General features: G+C 41.9%; 1 protein-coding gene across 5 annotated transcripts in view; it reads left to right on the plus strand.

The window, feature by feature from the left end:
- CUNH16orf70 (chromosome unknown C16orf70 homolog) overlaps nucleotides 1-18,307 on the plus strand; it is a 56,513-nt gene extending 38,206 nt beyond the window's left edge. For 2 of the 5 annotated variants that reach the window (XM_019535644.1, XM_019535645.1), the window contains 7 exons: nucleotides 1,208-1,291; nucleotides 1,988-2,070; nucleotides 4,011-4,054; nucleotides 6,918-6,961; nucleotides 9,430-9,488; nucleotides 16,539-16,611; nucleotides 17,271-18,307. In XM_019535644.1, the coding sequence (XP_019391189.1) occupies nucleotides 1,208-1,291; nucleotides 1,988-2,070; nucleotides 4,011-4,054; nucleotides 6,918-6,961; nucleotides 9,430-9,488; nucleotides 16,539-16,611; nucleotides 17,271-17,360 (477 nt within the window). In that variant the 3' untranslated portion in view covers nucleotides 17,361-18,307. Of the gene's footprint in view, nucleotides 1-1,207; nucleotides 1,292-1,987; nucleotides 2,071-4,010; nucleotides 4,055-6,917; nucleotides 6,962-9,413; nucleotides 9,489-16,519; nucleotides 16,612-17,270 lie in introns of those variants that run through there. The other 3 variants (XM_019535648.1, XM_019535646.1, XM_019535649.1) reach the window with 3 other exon arrangements.
- Nucleotides 18,308-19,770: the final 1,463 nt, after the last annotated feature.

The following is a 19,770-nucleotide window of genomic DNA, read 5'->3' on the forward strand; positions in this document are numbered from 1 at the left end:
CCCCCTCCTTCTCCCCCAGTTGCCGATTTGGTTGCTAGGAGGGGGCACATGCCCCCACTGACTAAGGTGGCACCAGTCACCCATGCCAGTTCAGGTGTTTACATCCTCTATTTCTCCCTTTTTTATACTGGTGTAATGCTGGGTTGCTTGTTTTTGTTTTTATTTAAAAAAGTAAAAACTAAGGTCACATTTGTGTTTTGAAAAGTTGCTCTTGTTGTTAAAATACTGCCAGTAGCAGGTAACATTTAAATATGACATTTTACAATTTTAAATATAATTTAAAACTACCTTTTGTAGCAAATGTTTTAATAGTGAAAACTGCTAATAGTATCAGTTTTGTACTTGTCATTTACTGAAAGATGTAGAAAAACTCCATGAACCTTTTTCCTGCACAAGGCAATGCAGTGTGTGTTCTCCAAATATTTTTAGATGAATTTGTATGTCTTGGATATCACCTGCTCTTTCAGTACTACAGGGAGAAGGCATTTTACAATGGTGGCTTTGCCCATCGTGCCAGAGAGGAAATGAAGAACATTGCTGTGCTCAGGCACTACAGGGTGACCTGGCCAAGCTAGATTTATTTAACTTAGTTATATTTATTTGGTAACTTTATCACCAAACCAAAGTTGAATCTGCTACAAACTCCTTTCTTTAGGACTAAATGACCAATAGGTTTTGAGACTTATTGCAAGTGACTCGCCAACTATGATTTAGCATCTCTCATTGCTATGCAGAGATGTAGAGGGTGCATTAAAATGGAACAGTATGGAAAGGTGTTTTTTTTTCAAAATGTGTAATCCCTTATTTGTTGTTAAAATATTTAGTCCCAGTAGAATAATCTTAACTTATTGCGTTATAGACCAAAAAAATCCCTTGCCCATCTTTTTGTCAATATTTGTCTGTTGGCTTTTCCTTAAGTAGGATTTCCTCTTTGAAAATCCTCACAAATGTTGAAGAAAGCTAGGATCTAACTGTTTAATGTGAATAGTCTCTGAAATTTCCCTCTCTCTTAATTGAAACAGAGTCCGTTTGTGCAAATCATGTTATACACAATTTACACTACACTATCTCTAATTTTAGATTTTAGGATTTAACTTAAATAGAGATCATTGTGTGGACAAACCATATGGTTGAATGTTATCCTGCTGACCACACCTTCACTAATGTAAGCATCAGTAAGGAAATCTAAATGTGGGTTTTTTTGCAGATGAAAATTCATTCGCCCTCCCCTCATAAGCAGGTTCCATCAAAATGCAACGACTACTTCTTTAACTACTTCACACTTGGAGTGGTAAGTTGAAGATTTCCATAAATAAAACCATTTTAACTTTGAATTGTCCATCCAGTGTTCCCTTCATAATTGTCTAATGTCAGAGTTTCATATTTTGTGAAACCTTCATTTGCTGCCTCACAAATCTGACTATGGAAGATGAGACTTTGTTTGTTTGAACTTCCACCAGTGCATAAAGGCTCTGTAAAGTTTGGAGTTTTTTAATCTTGGTGTTACACAAGCTTTCCTATCTCAAGTTATGCTTAATGTGTAGGAACCACAGGCTCCTGCTTACAGACTCTAAGCTCCTCTTGCCCCAGCAAATGCTTTAAAAGCATGCCTGTGCCTAACTGTCTTCATGTTTCTCTGGTATTTGTAACCATGTTTTTTCCATCCTCGTCTTCAATTTAACGTGATCAGGAATTGAGGTTCTAAATATCTTGAATGAGTATAAATTGAATGATAATAGGCAGACAAACTTTTTTTAAAGAAGTTGCCAGTGTTACAAATACTAATACATTGTCCCGTTAGTAATATAATTATGGTTGGGTTGGCATTTTATGGGGGAAGTAATGAATTTGCATTTACAGATATTTCTCTCTTTTTTTCTTTAAATAGCACCTTTTCTTGTTACTTCTAAAATACCTGCCTTGTAATTATACCTAACTATATTCCTTCACAACTCTTTCTGTTCATGTCTCTCCTTTTTTGCAATAGGATATTCTTTTTGATGCAAATACTCACAAGGTGAAGAAGTTTGTCCTGCATACAAATTATCCTGGTCATTACAATTTCAACATGTAAGTGTAAAGTATTACCCTAAAAATGAATTGCGGATCTGCCACCCGTAAATCCTGTAGTCTCTGCCAAGCAGCTTTTGGCCACTATTGATGGGGTAGAATTTAAAGCCACCACTAATGGGGCTATTTTTCAGTTCTTTTGTGAGTTGATGTATATTTTGAAAGAAAAATGGAAAAGTACAACACTTCCATTGCTATAAGGATGTGAAAAGCATTTTTCCTGTGCTGTTCAGTAGGTAGGTATCCTTTACCCAATTTGAGGTGCCATATTTTAAGAAAGATGTAGAAAAACTAAAGATCAGAAGACAACACAGAGTGGTGAGAGATTTAGGAAATGTTGAAACATGGAGGTTTTTGAAAATGGGAACGTAAATCTTCAAGTATGTAGGGTGGGTTGAGAAGTAGTTGGCTTAATTACAGAAGGAGAAATTTAGGGTTATAGGATAACCTTTCTTACTGTGGGAACAAATAAATCCTGGCATTGGTTACCTACAAAGTAGAATTCCAATCCATGCAGGTTTTTAAGAACAGGCTGACAAACTTCTCTGAGGGATGGTTTACAAATACTTAATTTTGCCTAGAAGGACACGAATGAACTAGATTATCTTTGAGGTCTAGTCACATGTTTATTTTGAGTTGCAGATGTATGGGAAGTCACAGTCGTCTTTGGAGGCAGTAAGAAGTATTGCAGAATAATATTTTACAACATGTTTACAACTACAGTACCACAGCAGAGTTAGTTAATGTATTTCTTCTGAGACAATAGTTATGAACATTGGTAACTTAAAATGTTATCTCAAGAAGTTATTTTTCTCAGCTTCTGTTAGTCTAATTTTCTCCTTAGGAACAGTCCTTAGATGCATTTTTTGGGGTATCTTTTCAAGAAGACAAAGCAGTATATGGCAAGTTTTAACTATTAAAACTACACAAGTGAATACACTGGATTGTTACAGCTATATGGAAGCAAAATGACCAATTGAATGTATCTGCATATATTTACAGCAGGTTGTCTTAATATGCCATGCACTTTACTAGTTTAGCATTCAGAACAGACGACACTGAGATCATACTAATCACTAAAAGTGGTACTAGCCTATATAAGTCATAGCAGAATTCTGTTCCTTTCTTTGAAATACTGGTGACCCTTAGTAGCAAATGTATTTTTCAGACACCAGTATGTAGTACTGTAACACTTTCTAGAAATGTAACCCTTTCCTTTATGTCAAAAGATAATTATTTGCAAATACAATGCTTTTTAAAATTTCCTACATCTTATTTCCCATCTGGTCTCAATCCTCTGACACGTTTTCCACAACAATTTGATTCATAAGCTTTTTTTCCTATATTGGAAAGGATTTTCTGGAATAGTTATACTAGCAATTCTATTAAAGATGCAGCTTATATTGTTAACAGAAAATACTTCCATTGGTATATTAGTGTGTTTGTGACTTTTACTAGATTAACTGTTTGTCAGTGATAATTTCTCTTCTATCCCCCTTTACATTCATAATGGCTAACCAAACTTTTAAGTGTGGACCAAATTATAGAGGACTTTAACTTAAGGAATGAGCAAGAGGAAATCTGAAGAGCAAGAGCCTGTTCTTAGTATTGGGAAATGAAAAAAATCCAACAACTGAATATTGTTTCTCCACTGAACATTTTTCCAACAACTTGGTGGCATCAGCAGGGTTTTGATATGCAATTGACTTTCCTTAATAAACTTTAGGAAATGTTGTCACTTCATTATTAGTCTGTCTCCTTCCTTCATAAAGAAAATGAAGTGTTAGTGTTCTCCTCCTTAATTTATTAGCATTGAGGCTGAGAACAGTTCACATAAAGAATAACATTCGTCAGATTGTCAGTGCTAATGAATTAATAGTTCAGTCAGACCATTCTGTCTGGTTTCTTTTCCTAATAACTTTACTATTGCAATTTTTTAGTTACCATCGTTGTGAGTTCAAGATTCCACTGGCCATTAAGAGAGGTGAGTAGCTTATCCTTATACTTCATATGGTTGTATCATAAAATACAAAAACAGAAAGAGGACCAATTTTCTCTTCAAATGCAGTTTTAAACTGCAGAAGTTGTTAGCGCTGAAGGTAGAAGTGTGAAACCTTCTGAACAGAGAAATGTAGTACATTTGGAATAACATTAAAGGTTTAACTTTTATAGTCAGTTCATTAATAAAACTGAAGTAATGGTTTCCTTATTCTTAGAACATAGGTATGTGTGCTGCAACACACCACTGATTTCCTGGAGAACTGTTCCATAGAAATTGGGTTGCTCATTAAAGTTGTAGAATGGCACAGTGAACCTGAGCCTATTTTTCCAAGCACCTTTTTGGTATTGATTTCATGGTGCCATATAAAACTTTTCTTCTCCTTACTCCTTAACTGATCCCCTGGAAAGGCTACTTTGATTAAACTGGGTGTGTCTGTGTGAAAACTTTACTGTGCAATTGACTAATTAGCTGCACCGTAAACATCTCAGCATCTACATGTGCATCCCTTTTAGGCTGGAGTAAACTAATTTACTTTGCAGCAGGAGCAGGATAGAACTTGTAAATACTGCAAAGTAAAAAAACTGCAGCAGTGTGCATGTAGATGCTGGAGGGACAGGCTGTGGCCCAAGGGTGCTTTTGTGCAGGGGCAGCCTGCACAACTCCTTCATGCCCCAGCCAGCCCCTCTGCAGCAAGTTGAGCTAAGGAGAGCTGCCCTGGGTTGGCAGGCTGATTCCCCCAGAGCCCCCTGATAGCCAGGGCTGCTCTGACCTGGCTCTGCATGCTGCTTATGTATAAACTCCAGAGTTGATTGCTCCAAAGGTGATTTTTTCCTGGGCACACTGAAGCTGGCATGTAGACTTGCCCACTGTCAGTTTGTATAAGCATGACAGTGTGAACCTCCACTAAGTGGAATATGTTTTTCCCTAACAGATACTTGGAAATTTCCAGACTCAGGAAAAAGGATAGATCTCTGCTTCCTAAATTTCTTGTTCCATTTTGGCTCTGATTTAGTAATGTATAGTCTCATTAACACATGCTTAAGTGTTCCTTGATTAAGGCCATTGTGATCATGTTTTAACAAACAACTTCCTGCCTTGTCCTCCTCCTGCTGTTTTACCTGTGGCAAGTTAGTGTTCTTCATGTGTTCAGGCATTGTAGCCTGTGGATAAGGGTTGCTAATGCAGTTTTAAGAATAGGTTAGACAAATACTTGTATAGGATGCATAGATAAAGATGATTCTGCCTTGAGCAGTAGGTTAAATTAAATGACTTCCTGAAGCATGTGCTTATGCATCTTTCTGCATTGGGGTTTTAATACTGGAAAAGGATGTAGGATGCTGGTTAAACTGCTGCCCAAGATCTCTTTCGTTGTCTCTTGATTATCTCTGTTAAAAGTGCTCTTCTTCATAAACCTTGGTACTTTCACTGAAGACCAGGGATCCTGGCTTTCTGTGATTAAAATGAAACACCAATAATATATACATACATACATACAGTGGTGTTTCATTTTGATCATGGAAAAATGTGGATTTGGGGTTACTTTTTTAAATCCAAAAATTGGAGATTTTTTTTTTTGTCAGAGAAAACCAGAATCCCTGCTGAAGACATAGCAAGAAGGAGGAATGAGTCAGGGAAAAGAAATAAAGTTTATGTCTGCATATATATGCATATTTATTATAAGTAAACATTAGATTTTTGAGTCTGGCCAAGAGAGCAGGCAGTAAAACCCTTTACTTTCTGTTTCAAAAATTTCCCTAAGGCTTTTATGCAATATTTTGAATACTCCCAGTGATATTTTTAATTCAGTCCAAGTAGTTCCATTAACTGATATTGAATTTATAATTCCTTGGATCTCCCCAATCCCTGCCTACCACACTGAAGTTTGAAAGCAAGCACTGATAGTATGAAACCAATTGAAAAATCTGTGTCTTTTCCATCTGGCCACAGTGTGCCTTGGAATTCTCCCATTTACATTCAGCGGTCCCAATGAGACAACTCCTTGTTGACAATCTCCTTAAACGGCAGACCCACCAACATGAGAGAGAGCTTCCTGTTTGTTTGTTTTTTAATGAGTGGCAAATGTAAATGAGCTTTCCATTAAATTTAAAGAACGCTTGCAGTTTTTGGCATCCATTAGCTTCACTTCCTCCCCATTGCTCTGGCGAAGATATTTTTCATTTTCACAATTACCCTGAGAGAGATAAATGTACCCAGAGCCTGGGGAAATTTCTAGCAGTCAATTCAGAGACCCAGATTTTCTCTGACTGTAATCCCACATGTGGTAGTATCCTTCCATGCTCCCTGATGATTTCTTTTTTGGGAGGAAACAAGGATTGATATTCTCAGGGTTTTTGCTTTCTCTGCCCTTCGGAGAATAGTATCCACATGCAAAGTCAGCCTAGAAAACAGCTATTGGCATCTGTGTTCATCCATTCTGGGGGCCAGGTGAGGTTTGTTCCTCTTCCCTTTTCACAAGGGAGACTGGTAAAATAGAATCTACTATTTTTGAAGAGATTGAGCCAGATATGAGAGCTTTCATTTTCAGTACACTGCTCGGTCTGCAAGAGAGCTTGTTATGAGAGTCAATTTATTCCTGCTGCTAGGCCTCTTATCTGGTACTATGTATAGTCTTGATGCATCTGTTCTGTACATTTAGAATACTTCCTTCTCATTCTCTTAAATCTTTATATCTCAATTTGCAACTTGCTTGCTTCTTTTTTTTAATAGACGTAAGTGGGGAAGAAAAAATCTGTGGTATAAACAGTGTCAGTTTGACATCTGCATACTCCCTATTTGAAATAGTTTTGGAATTCACAACAGAGTCTTCTTTATGTATCTTTCACAGATAATGCTGACTCTCAGACTGAAACATGCACAACATACAGCAAGGTGAGTCTTCACAAAACCAAATACAACAATTCTTGATATAAACCACCTAGATGATGCATGCTGCAGTAGTATAATAGCTGTATACAAACACTACTTTTAAAAGAAGGTAATTTAAAATCCCCTCTTCCCCCTGGCATCATACTAAATTTTACATGAATTATACATTTTTTCAGTTGGGTTTTTTTTTTAATTTTAAACTTTTTACTTGTGTTTAAAAAAAAAAAAAAAACAACCCAGAAATAATAGTGCACCAAATCAATGAGTGTACCTGGTATTTTGTTTCACAGTTTATTAAAGTGAGGGCCCTATTAAACCTTAGACTGTAAGCTGCACAAATGTTGGTTGATGTTAGTACTTGCTTTGAGTTTTGGAGCAGTCACTTCAGGTGAGCATGGAGGACTGAAAGGCAAGAATCCCACCCCCCCTTCCCATTCCAAGTCCCTCCCCTACCTTTTGGGGTTCCCCACTGCACCCCCACCTACTTGTAGCTGTCAGGTTATCTGTCCCAGGGAAGCAGGCAAGGAAGGGTTAACCTGCCTGCCCAGGTCCTTCTGCTGGGCTGCTGCTCTTCTTAGGGCTGAGCCTGCCCAGAAAGCTGCAGCAGGGCCAGCCAGGTAGGCAGGTTAACTCTTCCCTGGGACAGTATGGGCAGCCACAAACAAGGAAAGGGTGGGCAGTAAGAAGGGATCTGGGGTTCTGGGGAGGGCTGGGGGCAGCAAGCCCAATCTGGACCAACAGGAGAGCAGGGCTGGTGGGATGTTTACACTAAGGTATCACCTAGAGTGGCTATACCTTCCTATAACAGGAGCTGCCTAGTATAGATCAGAGGGAATCCTGCCTTGGAGTAGTATAATTTTGAGCCTCATATGTGTTAACATGTGGGCAGTCCAGGTGTTAAGAGTTCCAGGAGCCACTCAAAATTACCATGTAACAAGGCCCTGAGTTATGAGTTAGAACAGTTCAAGACTCTTTAGCCTGGAAAAGCGCAGGCTCAGGGGTGATCTGATGGCCACCTATAAGTTTATCAAGGGTGACCACCAGGATCTGGGGGAACGTTTGTTCACCAGAGCGCCCCAAGGGATGATGAGGTTGAATGGTCACAAACTCCTGCAAGACCATTTCAGGCTGGACATAAGGAAGAATTTCTTTACTGTCCGAGCCCCCAAGGTCTGGAACAGTCTGCCAGTGGAGGTGGTTCAAGCACCTACATTGAACACCTTCAAGAGTAAATTGGATGCTTATCTTGCTGGGATCCTATGACCCCAGCTGACTTCCTGCCCTTTGGGCAGGGGGCTGGACTCGATGATCTCCCGAGGTCCCTTCCAGCCCTAATGTCTATGAAATCTATGAAGATATTTTTGGAGTATAATATTAATGAAAAAAAGCAATAGTTTGGCTTGAAACAATTTTGGGTGGTTCTAATTATTACAGAAAAACAACATTAGTCACAGTAAGATGACCCTGCATTGTTAGGAATTTCATTTAACTAGGTATTTTTTTCTCAGATATGTCTTTCCTTTGTTTTTAAAGGAATTTGCTGTGATCTGGGGGTGACTTACACTTGGTTTTGAAACTTTTATGATCATTTCTATTGTCTGAAAAGGGTTCATTACAGTTTTCTGAAAGTTCAAATAAAGGCAAGACTACTTTGGCTAGCCAGAGGAGACTGCTCAGTACCTTTTTGGGTGAACACTATATTTGCTTTTCATAGCAAGATGAACAACATTAAGTGGAAAAATCTTCAGTGGTTTGGTTCCACAGTCTTTACCAGCCCATGTCCAGGCAAAATCAGTGGCACTCGCTTAACTGTTGGAGGCTGAACAGTACACTAACACTTATAACATTTTTATTTCCTATCCACTTGAAGAATCAGTTCAGGCCTGTGAGGGGAACTCGGTGATTGTAGTGACTGGAAGTCCCATACAACAGTACAAAATATTTACAGAACTCAAGAGAGTCCTCAGGCTGTGGTTTCATAGATGTTTTAGATCATCCTCATTCTGGAAAAGATTTGTTTTAGCGGGACACTTTGCACTGTTTTCTTTAGGAGAACAGCGGACCATCACCTTTGGGGCTTGATGCTTCACTGCATTGTTAGACCTTTCCCCTTTTTTTTAAGTGATCACACCAAATGAATGGTACTGGAAATTCCCAAATAGACAAACCATCCATCTGTTCTGCTAATGTCCAAGACTTGCATTTAGAAACAACCAAAAGTTTTTGAGAGTGAGAAAGGAAAAGCTTTGTAAGAGAGTGACTCCCCTATGGGAAACTTCAGATACCTCTATCTCTGAAATAATGCTTGCAGAGTTTAAAGCTTGCAGAGTTTAATGTTGTTGTTCTCTCTTCAAACGATGTTCTGTTTGCGACAGGAAGTGGAATTTAACCCATAGGAAGGTACAGAAAGTCTCAGCTGGAGCTTTCAATTGTGTGACTAGTTTTATTCTAACAGCTTTTAAATATTGCAGTGGGACAGTATTCAGGACCTTCTTGGGCACCCGGTGGAGAAGCCAGTGGTGCTTCACAGGTAATACATTTCTCTTTTTTTGATGCTCTGTACATTTGTCAAGACACAAGCTGGGCACACTTTTGCTACAAATAGAATACTAGCAATATGGTAGCAGTTACCCAGAGGAAGTGGGGATTTTACCATCTCAATGCATGGGTACAAAACACAATGGCTCTGGAGTAATTTATCTTGGATTTTATTCCATAGTAAAAGCTCTACTAGTAAGGAGTGACAAAAACCAGCTTTCCCAAGCTTGCCAACTGTAATAGGTGCTATTACGGCTCTTGGCCACTAGGTGGTAGGGAGCTGGTTTGCTTTAAGCAAGCAGCTACCCTGTCATGAAATTTATAAGGAAACTGTGTGTAAAATACATTCCTTGCAGTATTTTTCCTATGTAGTAAACTTTGCCAAGGGGTAACTCGACCTACATTTGTGTGACTTACTGTGTAATCGAGCAGTGCACTGGGTCCACTTCACTTTTAGTGTATAGGAAAGTCAGTTTACTACATAAACAACTCGCTACAATTTATCAAATGCTTAATACCAATCAGTGTGGTGTGTCCATACCTTTTGCTGTTGAAGTTTCAGTTCTGCTGCCTCTATCTAGAAATTGTTGAAATTCTGCAAAATCCTGATCTCTGCAATGGGGAGAGCTATGAAAATATAATTGATACAGTATGCGGCTGTGGTTTGCATAGTATCTGAGATTACTTAGATTCTAGTTGTATCTGAAGGCCATGGTTAAAATCAGCACCCTCTTGTATGAATCTCTGTGTAAGCATCCAGGAAGGTGGTAAAGAGCCTGAAAGGTCTCATAAGCCCATTCCTATCAGGTTCTGAAATATGTTTGTTTTTACATATTCTGATTTTGAAAACGCCTGGAAATAGTCAGCTAATAATGTTTCTAATGCAGCCAATATACTGTAATTAATGTTCCAATGATAAGACAAAATAACTTAAATTTCAGGTTTATAATACGTATTTACTGTAAGATTTAGGAAGGTTCTGTTTAAACGAGGACAGGTATTAACTTTAGTCACTTCCCCTGTTACAATTAGTTTAGTTAAACTTCAGTCCTGTCTCTCTGGTATAAAATAAGCGATAGACATAGGGAATTAATAATGGCCTACTATCTTTTCATGTCCGTTGTCCACCAGCTCAAATCTAATATGAATGGCGTTACCGTTGGATTGTAGTTTGAGTCCCCATTTAGTCAGAGTCCAGGTCCTAGTGAACCAGTGTCTCCAACACAAATATATAATTGGTGCCCTGATTAGCCCTCTTTCCTAAAGGTTTGAATGGGCATGAAACCAAACCTCTTTTCCTTGCCAGAAAAGGTAGCTCCTCTATAATAGCTTGAAAAACACAGGTCCAGCAGTGTGTTTTAAATATTCTTTTTCATGTTAGGCCATTTCTATGGTTAAAACAGGAGTCTCCTCTCCACAGGGCTGTGATACTGCATTTGTTTGCAGAACAATAGTTAAGTAAAGGTTGCTATCAACCTGGTAGATGGGGGAGGGAGAGAGGGGGAGCTCTTTTAGAGATTTCAGAAATACTTAACCATGACCATGTCTTTACCAAGCTTACACTATTACTATTAAGCATTGGATTTTAAACTACTGTGGTCCAAGTTTCCATTATTTTGCTCTACTTTTAGTTTAGAGAAATCACCAGAACTGTAGCAGCATACATTTGGGGTGAAGCATTATTAAATCAAACTTTTTCTTTTCAATTTGGGCTGCTAAGCAGAGTGCAACCCCAGCTTGCTTCACAAAGCACTTCTACACTCATATGTGCAGCTAAAGAAATTTGCCAGTTACAGACAAAGCTAAAATGTAATAAGAAGGTACATCTGGAAGAAGCTGTGGCCAGAAATCAGTCTTAAATATGCTGGAACTACAGCATGAAGCCATATGATTTACTTTTTCCGGAGTTTGTCTTATCTAAAATCTGTTGCAATCTATGAGTCTTGATTGTGACTTCAAAGGACTTCGGCCTGTTCCCATTGGCTAGGTACAGAAATTATACAGAAACTGGTTTAAGTGTCCAGAAACTGGTTTAAACCTGTAACAAAACAGAAGTTCAGTGCACATAAACTACTTTCAAAATGTCCAAAACTGGTGTAAGATAAACCTGGTTGGATGTAGGATCAGACTGAACTGATTTAGGTCAAACCAGTTTATGGAGCTTCTGTCCCAGATCCCTTCCTGGTTCAAGTTAACTTGTAGTCCCCCAGCATCCCAGGATGCTTTGCAGCCCTGGGCTATGTTGTCTGCTCCAGTGGATCAGGGACTGCCTCACCCCTCTGCTCGCCCCACAGCCTGCTTTCTGCCTGGATGCATCAGCCCATGGGGTTGGGGTGGAACAGGCCCCCAGACCACTCTCATCAGGGTTTACACAGCACATGGAGGGGAGGAAAGCCACTGTGGTGGAGGCTTTTCAACCTTGACAGCACTCTCCCCTCCCCCCTCCAAGTTGCTAACTGCTTCAGCCACTGCCACAGGAAGGAGAGAAGAGTCCTCCCAGCTGGGTGCCTGTCTGTGCAGCAACGCATGGGGGCATGGGGAAGTCCTTGCCTTGTGGGGGCAACCCTAGGAAGTTTATGGGAATTCTTCCTCTCCCAAACCCCAGAGCTGCTTGCCTTATCCCTTGTGAGTCCCAGGCCACCTCAGGGAGCAAATGGAAATTCTGCTCCTCCACAGCCAGTTTTACGTCAGCAGCTGTGAGTCTGAGGCAAAAGTAGTTGCAGGCAGTGGAAGAATTTCCCTCCGTTCCCTGAGGCGGCCTAAGACTCACAGCAGCTAAGGCAAGCAGCTCTGGGGTTTGGGAAGGGAAAAATTCCCCTTGGCTCCCTGGCGCTGCCCCAGGCTGGGGTGTGGGGGAAAGTCACCCAAAGGCAGGGACTTCCTGATGCCCCCATGCTGGGCTAGATGGGCAGATAAGTGGCTGAGAGAACGTCTCCCTCTCGCCTGTGGCAGTGGCTGAAGCAGACAGCCACTGGGAAGGGGGAGGAGGGAATTCCCCCAAGGTGGGCCAGCACCTGGACAGGGGGCTCCTTAACCCCCTGTGGGGGGATGTCTTAGAGAGCCAGTTGGAGACGGTTGGCTGGGCTGGTAATGGCCAGCAGGCTGGGAGACATGCTCTAGCACCCCTAGCCTACTGGCCTCCCCCTACCTTTCCCAATTAAAAACTGAATGTCAGTTCTGTTGGTATTGGTTCAACCTATGCAGCTTAGAGAAAACTGACTTGGCCTTTTTGACTGTGTATTTAGCTATAATAAGTGCTGTAGTAGGAGTTTTGTTTTGTGTTTTGTTTTGTTCCTGCTGGTTCACCTTGCTAGGCTGCTCTGTGGCTCTTGCTCCCTGGCTTCACTAATGATCTGCCACACGGACTACACTGGAGCTAAAAACTAGGGGTGCACCAACAGATTTTTGGAGCTGATACCGATAGCTGATATTTAAGGAGACATATTGGCCGATACCGATCCGATTTTTCCAATACAGCTGCCTCCAGCTGGTAAGTCCAGTGTGGTGGAAGGGGAGGGAAGGGGCGTGGGGGGAGCAAATCAATGTCCCCTGTAGTGAGGGATGGGGCAGGGGCAGACGCTGCCCAGGCAGAGGTAGGGGGGTAGTTGCAGCCACAGCTTGTGCAGCTTGTGGCTTCTGCTGCTGCTGCTTGCACCCTGGGAGGGCACAAGTGGGGTGTGTACCTCCTGGATCTGGACAGGGTGAGCTGTGCAAGGCTCTTCTCAGTGGGGGCTAGCGGTGGGCGCCAGCAGCACTGGGAGGATGTTGCATCCACCCTAAATTTCACCACCAGCCGCCTGGCACAGCCACAGCTTAATGCCTCACCTGCACCCATGTGTCGGGAAGAACCAGGGCTGAGCTGGGTGGCTGGAGGTGGTGGCACTGGGAGTGGAGTGGCAGTGAAATTTGGGGTGGATGCAGCATCCTCCCAGTGCTGAAAAACCATGTGCAGCCTGCTCCCCTCCCCCACTCTGTACAAATCCAGGGGGCACACGCCTTCCCAGGGTGCAAGCAGTGGTGGGGGCTGCCCCTCCCCATGATCCATAGTTCTGCCCCCACCCCCTGCCTTGCCTGGGCACTGCCTAACCCTACCCCCTGCAGTGAGGGAGGGGGTATTGATCTGCCCACTCTGGACTTACCAGCAGGAGGCAGCTCTCCACGCTGCCTGAGTGCTATGTTAGAGCTGCGTACAGCATGGGCATTTATCGGCCAAATTGTTCGTTCCATGAGGCCAATCTCCATACAGCCAATTTTCTTTATATCAATATTGATCCAATATCGGACTAATGTATCAGTGCACCTCTACTAAAAACCCAAGACATCCCAGCTCCCTAATCCCTGCAGTGGAGCCAGCTGTCTAGAAACCTCAGTGTCACACCAGGATTATAGAGTTTCTGGCCTTCTGGTTTGCCTGTCGTCCATTCCCATGGAAATCTTTGGGAACTACAGGGTTATGGGAGTCTGGGTCACCTAGCTATTGTGAACTTTTCTGGGTCACCTAGCTATTACCTTAAATGGAATGCTTAAGAGCCACAGAGTCTGGGCTGCAAAGGGTCAGCTTCTCTTCTGCTACCGTGACAGAGCAGATGACCCTGTGCAGTACCCTAAGAGCACCCATTATGTCCCTTCAGGGTGCCACACAGGATCATCTGTTCAATACAGTAGTGCCTTATTGTTGTGATCAGAAATCAACCCCATGTCTAAGTCAAGGGTGACTTTTCTCTTTGGCGAAAGGGGGAAGTTACCTTAATCAGGAATAACATGGTATTAAACATATTAGATGTCTATTCACCATGGCCCAGCATATTTTAAAATAGTGTAACTAATTTACAGTTAAAAAAAAAAAAAGTTGAAAGGGGACTATAAAGGTAAAAGGAGCTAGCCACAAGCTTCTTTTCTTAATCTTTTCTTTTTGTTACCTATTTGTGTGTGTGTCTTTTTTTTTTGTGTGTGATTAATTTGTACTTCTGGGACAGGGGCAGGCAAAATATGGTTTTCAGCCCACCAGGCCATTCTATCCAGCCCACAAGGCCCATAAAAAACTTTAAAAAGTTATCATCATCTGCCCCTGGTTGCTTGTCAAAGATGACAAGGCACCGGCAGCAGCAAGACTTGGGGAGTTGGCAGCGGGATTCAGTAGCTGCAGCAGGAAGGCCTGCCAGGCCCCACTCCTCCCAGCCCTCCCCACCCCCAGCTGGAAGCCTCTACCTAGCAGAGGCTTCTGGTCTGGTGACCTTGGGGCTGTTCCCCACCTCCCTCTGTCCAAGAGGGAAACTCAACTAAGAATGGGGAGAACCATGGATAGTCACCCTTTGGCCGGTTCCTGCTGGGTCCTGCAAGTTCAGCTGAGAACCATGTGGTGTGGGAGTGGCCAGCTGGGGGGTGGGTAGAAGTGGTGGCGACAGAGGACAGGAAGATGCATGGCAGCAAGCAGGTGGTCATTCATGAATGCAGTGACAGCTGGGCAGGACTAGTGGAGACTGAGGTGGGGCGGCAGAAGTGCAGGGCCCAGCGTGGCAGGGACTGTACAGAACTGGGCCAGGCTGCACCATCAGGGAGAAGGGGGAGTTAGCCCAGTTCGATAGAGCTCCTGTCACCCCGCCCTGGGCCCCCACCAGCCCTGACCCTGGGGCATTGGCATGGGCCCTGTGCTCCTACCCAGCCATCGCTGCATTCATGCCTGCCCACCTGCTTGCTGCCACACACCTTGCACTGCTGCTGCTACCACCATTTCCCCACTTTCCCGCCCACAACTGCTGCTTCTCCCTCCCGCCCCCACCCCCCACTGGCCGCTCCCACACCATGTGGTTCTTAACTGCATCAGGCCACAGGAATTGGCAGGAGCCAGCCCTACCCAGTCTGGTCCCAGTGATTCTCTGCTGGCTCTGCGCAGTGTTGGCCAGGCCAGGCCAGTCCCTGGTGCTTGCTGCAGTCTTGGCTGTGCAGCTGGGAACCGCATGGTGCCAGAGTGGTGGGCAGGCAGCGGGGGATGGGGAAGCGGCAGCAGTGGGCTGGAAGGTAGGGAAATGGCAAAAGGGCAGCGATGGCAAAAGTGACAGGGAAGTGACAGTGAGCAGGAGCTTGGTGCCCCGGGGCCAGGAGCAGCAGGAGCGCAGAGCCCAGGCTGGCAGGAGTGCTGGCAGGGGCTCCAATTGCCATGGCAGGGGCTGTGGGCAATGAGGGAAGGGGGTGGGTGGGTGGGTGTGCATGTGTGTGGGCATGTTTGTAGGGCAAATCCCTCCCCACACACCCCACCATACACATTTACCTGTACCCTATACCCCCAGCTCGCGCTGCCATAATGTCCCCCTCCACACATGCTACAACCTTTCTCAGCCACTCTCCCCTCCACATACTCACAGCCCCCGAGAAACCCCATACTCACCCACGCTCCACATATCTACACACATATGCACATGCTCCCACACCCCCCCTCCTCTACACCCCACATTACCACACACCCACAGCCCCCCAAAAATCTATGCCCCCCATAATATATTTGAGTAAGACTTCATTTTAAGCTATTATACAATCACGTCTATGAACACCACACAACGCATGTAAATCAGAACAAAAATAGTTTTTGAAATCAATTTAATTAATGTGGTAGATGTTTGATTTTTAGGCTATAATTTGGTATTTTTCTGGTTCCAAGATGGCAAACCCCCTTGCTGAAAGCAGTACTTCTAGGGGCAAGGGGAGGGACTTCTAATGGCAAAGGTTAGGGGTTAGAGGATGTGACTTCCCATCCCAAGATGGTGACCAGGGGCAGGGCTACCCATGCGTCTTTCCACAGCTTGCCAAAACTTGGTCAGCGGCCCTCCAGCCAAAATTATTGCCTGCTGCTGCTCGAGGTACTCGGAGTCCTCTGTTGCATTAAACGGAGAGCAACTTTTGGGGGAGTGAGTCATTTGGAATCCACAGGCAGTGTAGCAAAATATAAATAAATGTGATCCCTCTCATTTTAACTCACTTTGCATGATATTTTGCCACGTACTCATGGGTGGTTATTATTTCTTATAGACCTTTTCTTTTAATTAAGGTCATCCTCTCCAAACAACACTAACCCATTTGGATCAACGTTTTGCTTTGGACTGCAGCGAATGATTTTTGAGGTTAGGAAAACATTCATCTTCATTTGGGCAGCAGAAAATAGTGTGGTGTTTGCTTCTTTTTCCTTTTAATGCACTCTTTCTGCTTTTCCACATTGCAGAAGCTAGTATTCAAGAATGGTTATATTATCAAGGAGCTTAAGAGAAGTGAGATCCCCAGATCTGAATCTTTTTCATGTGCCAGAACTGGTATTTGTAGCTCGTCATCAATGACTCGTACTATTAGGAGACATGCTTACTGATTTTTCTAAATACTTGTGGATGGGTGGGAGGAATGTTTGTGTTATGACAAGCACTGAAGCCTGAAAGTAGAGAAATAAATATATAGCTAATCTTTGAAGTCCAGCTGTTCTATTTTTTTAATATTATTTTATTATTGTGAGGTATCCTGGTTGTAGCCATATTGGTCTATAGGAAAAGGCAATCCAGACTCATAATAGAGAGGATATCTTTCATTAGACCAACAAGATTTTTGCAAAAGTCTTGTTGGTCTAATAAAAGATATCCCCTCTACCACAAGTCCTTTTTGCCTTATTGTTTTCTTATTTATTTCAGGGAAATAAATGTTCTATTTGTGTCGCTGCTGGTTTTTCTGAAATCCCCTTTGAGATGTGTGACATTTTTAAAAAGCAAAATTGTTTTTCCCTGCCACCCTTTTGCAGGTGATGCAGAATAATCACATAGCATCTGTTACTCTGTATGGCCCTGCCAGGCCCACCAGCCAGTTGAGACCTTCGGACCTTCCCCAGTGAGCATCCCCTTCAAAACCCGCTAATCTAAATGCTACAAAATTAGTACAGCGTGCCTTGATTTGCTGCCAGTTATAATATGGAAAGCACGGTATGATTTTTTTCCAAAAACAACCTTCCCACCAATGCGTGGTGTGGAGGAGAAATTCTCTCAACCCTTCATCATGAGGCATGGAACTAGTGGTGGAGGAATGCAGTTAGGTGCCTGTGTCATCATCTTATTCCTCTTGGTTGCCCTCACCCTGTGTAGCACAGGCATGAAGAGACTGTGTATCCTTCCTGAACTGGCAGAAGGGTGAGGTGGAAGAAGGGGCACATAACGACTGCAAGAGTTAGAAGCACAAACTTTCTGAGCCTTGGAGCATCTGGAAGCAGGTATTGATTTTAGTCTGTGTTTATGTTACTGTATTGATGTGGTGGTCACATTTTAAGAAAACGAATATGTATACAATATATATAAACACATCGGTATTTCTGTGACTAAGGACATTGTACCAAGTGTGACAAAGGTGTATATATGTCCATGATTTCAGGCACCACATCTTTGTATAACTTTAAAACAAGCAAGTAGCATGTGCAGAATACTTGGTTGTAACATTTGCACTACATACACTTTAATTACTTGATAAATGTTCATCTTCACTGAGGAGCATCTGTGTATGACGTGAGTGGGGTGTAATGGTTATTTAATGTACGCTGCACATAAAGCTTATTTATACTGTGGATCAAATAATCCACCTTCCTGCACTAATACTTGACATGCTGAAGCATTTGTTTTCCTGCCATGCCTGTTTTACTAAAAATTTTTTTTCATGTGCAGTTTTCTTTAAAAAAAAAAAAAAAAAAAAAAAAAAAAAAAAATTCTGGAGGAGAAGGTTATTCCTATGAATGGAAGTGTTTTACTTTAAGGGGTTTGATACCTTTTTTTTTTCCTTTTATGCTGAAATATTTTTTTAAAAAAAGTTGCCTCATTTATGTTTGCTCTGGACTCCTTCTCTCCTCTCCTTTTCCCTTGGGGAATTGTCGTGTGTGTGTATATATAGTATATTGAAAAATAATTCCCCTGCTCCTTCGGTACCAAGAAATCTTTTTCCATAATGTCTGATGTATAATTTTTATTTAATGCCAAAGGTTTAGCCAAAGACATCCTCACTGTAAGTTCACCACTTCTGTACATATATTCTAACTGCACACCCTGCCCCCAGGTAACCAGATAGAAGGGGTTTTTTTAGTTTGGAGATGCTGCTCACTGCGTGTTATCCAAAGTGGATACTTTGGGTTTCTAGTTCTTTTACCTGTCTTATTTGGGGAGAATAGATGGTCTGTCTTTGCAATATTAACCCTTTTTAAAAAGGAAAAGAGAAATGTATAATTTTATCCCATTTTTAATATTTTGGTGTAGCAACTTGTGATACATAGACAACAATTTTGTGAGTTTTACTATGTGTGTACAGATTTTGTAAATATGACATTTTTGTAATTCTAACTCCATGTACAGTGTAATCCTGTATAGTTTATCAATGAGTGAGAGATAGGAAATAGAATGTTATCTCATGTTTTGGATCCTGGACCAGTAGCAGGGATACATGTGTTGTATGTACAATACTCCTTTGCCATTTTAGTCTTCCTGTATACTGTGATATTCTAGACTGTTTTAATTAAAACAAAAATGTCCCATTGAGAATCTAACTTAACTGATAAGGAAAATGTTACTGTTTACCTTTGTTCCTAGGTGTTACTCCTCCTTGAATTCCTTTTCAGTCTGTGCAGTTTCCTGCGATCATTGCTTGCTAAGAAAATTCTACGCCTCAATCTATTTCTTTATTTCCTTTCTAATTTTAATCTTGTTTTACGTAACCCTCCTGCAAATGTAAATGGAATACATAATGAGCATGTACACTGAAAGACAAATAAAATGAAAACTCAGTTACTGTTTTGTGCTAAATACAGTTGCTGGGTGTTTCTTGTAATAAAGTTGTGAATTTGTTTTATTTATTTCATATCAGTCATTTTATATTGTACAGCATAACTGCCATCTGACAGGTCATATTGCCAGTATTTTTGTTCTAAAAGTCAGAACAGCACATCTCTTGATAGACATATAAATGCAGAAAATCCAATCTGTTTAATAACAGGTATTTGTATGCATAGCATAAACACTTGCATTTCATCTTATAACAATGCTCTGAGCTAAGAAAAAATTACTTTGAAGGCCTGTAATAAAGAGCCTTCAATGTATTTGGATATTTTTTTAAAAAAAGGCAATCTTTGGCTACATTTGTGGCAGTGGTTCTCATTTTCTGAGCGGAACCTTGAGTCTCAGAAGTTGTCAGGTCTTAGCTTTTACTATGAAAAGAATAATAAGGGAATTCTTATGTTGTAAACAACTCAAAGACCACAACAGACCAGAATG

This window comes from Crocodylus porosus, unplaced genomic scaffold (assembly GCF_001723895.1).
Source record: "Crocodylus porosus isolate Cpor-Errol unplaced genomic scaffold, CroPor_comp1, whole genome shotgun sequence".
Taxonomy (NCBI): domain Eukaryota; kingdom Metazoa; phylum Chordata; order Crocodylia; family Crocodylidae; genus Crocodylus; species Crocodylus porosus.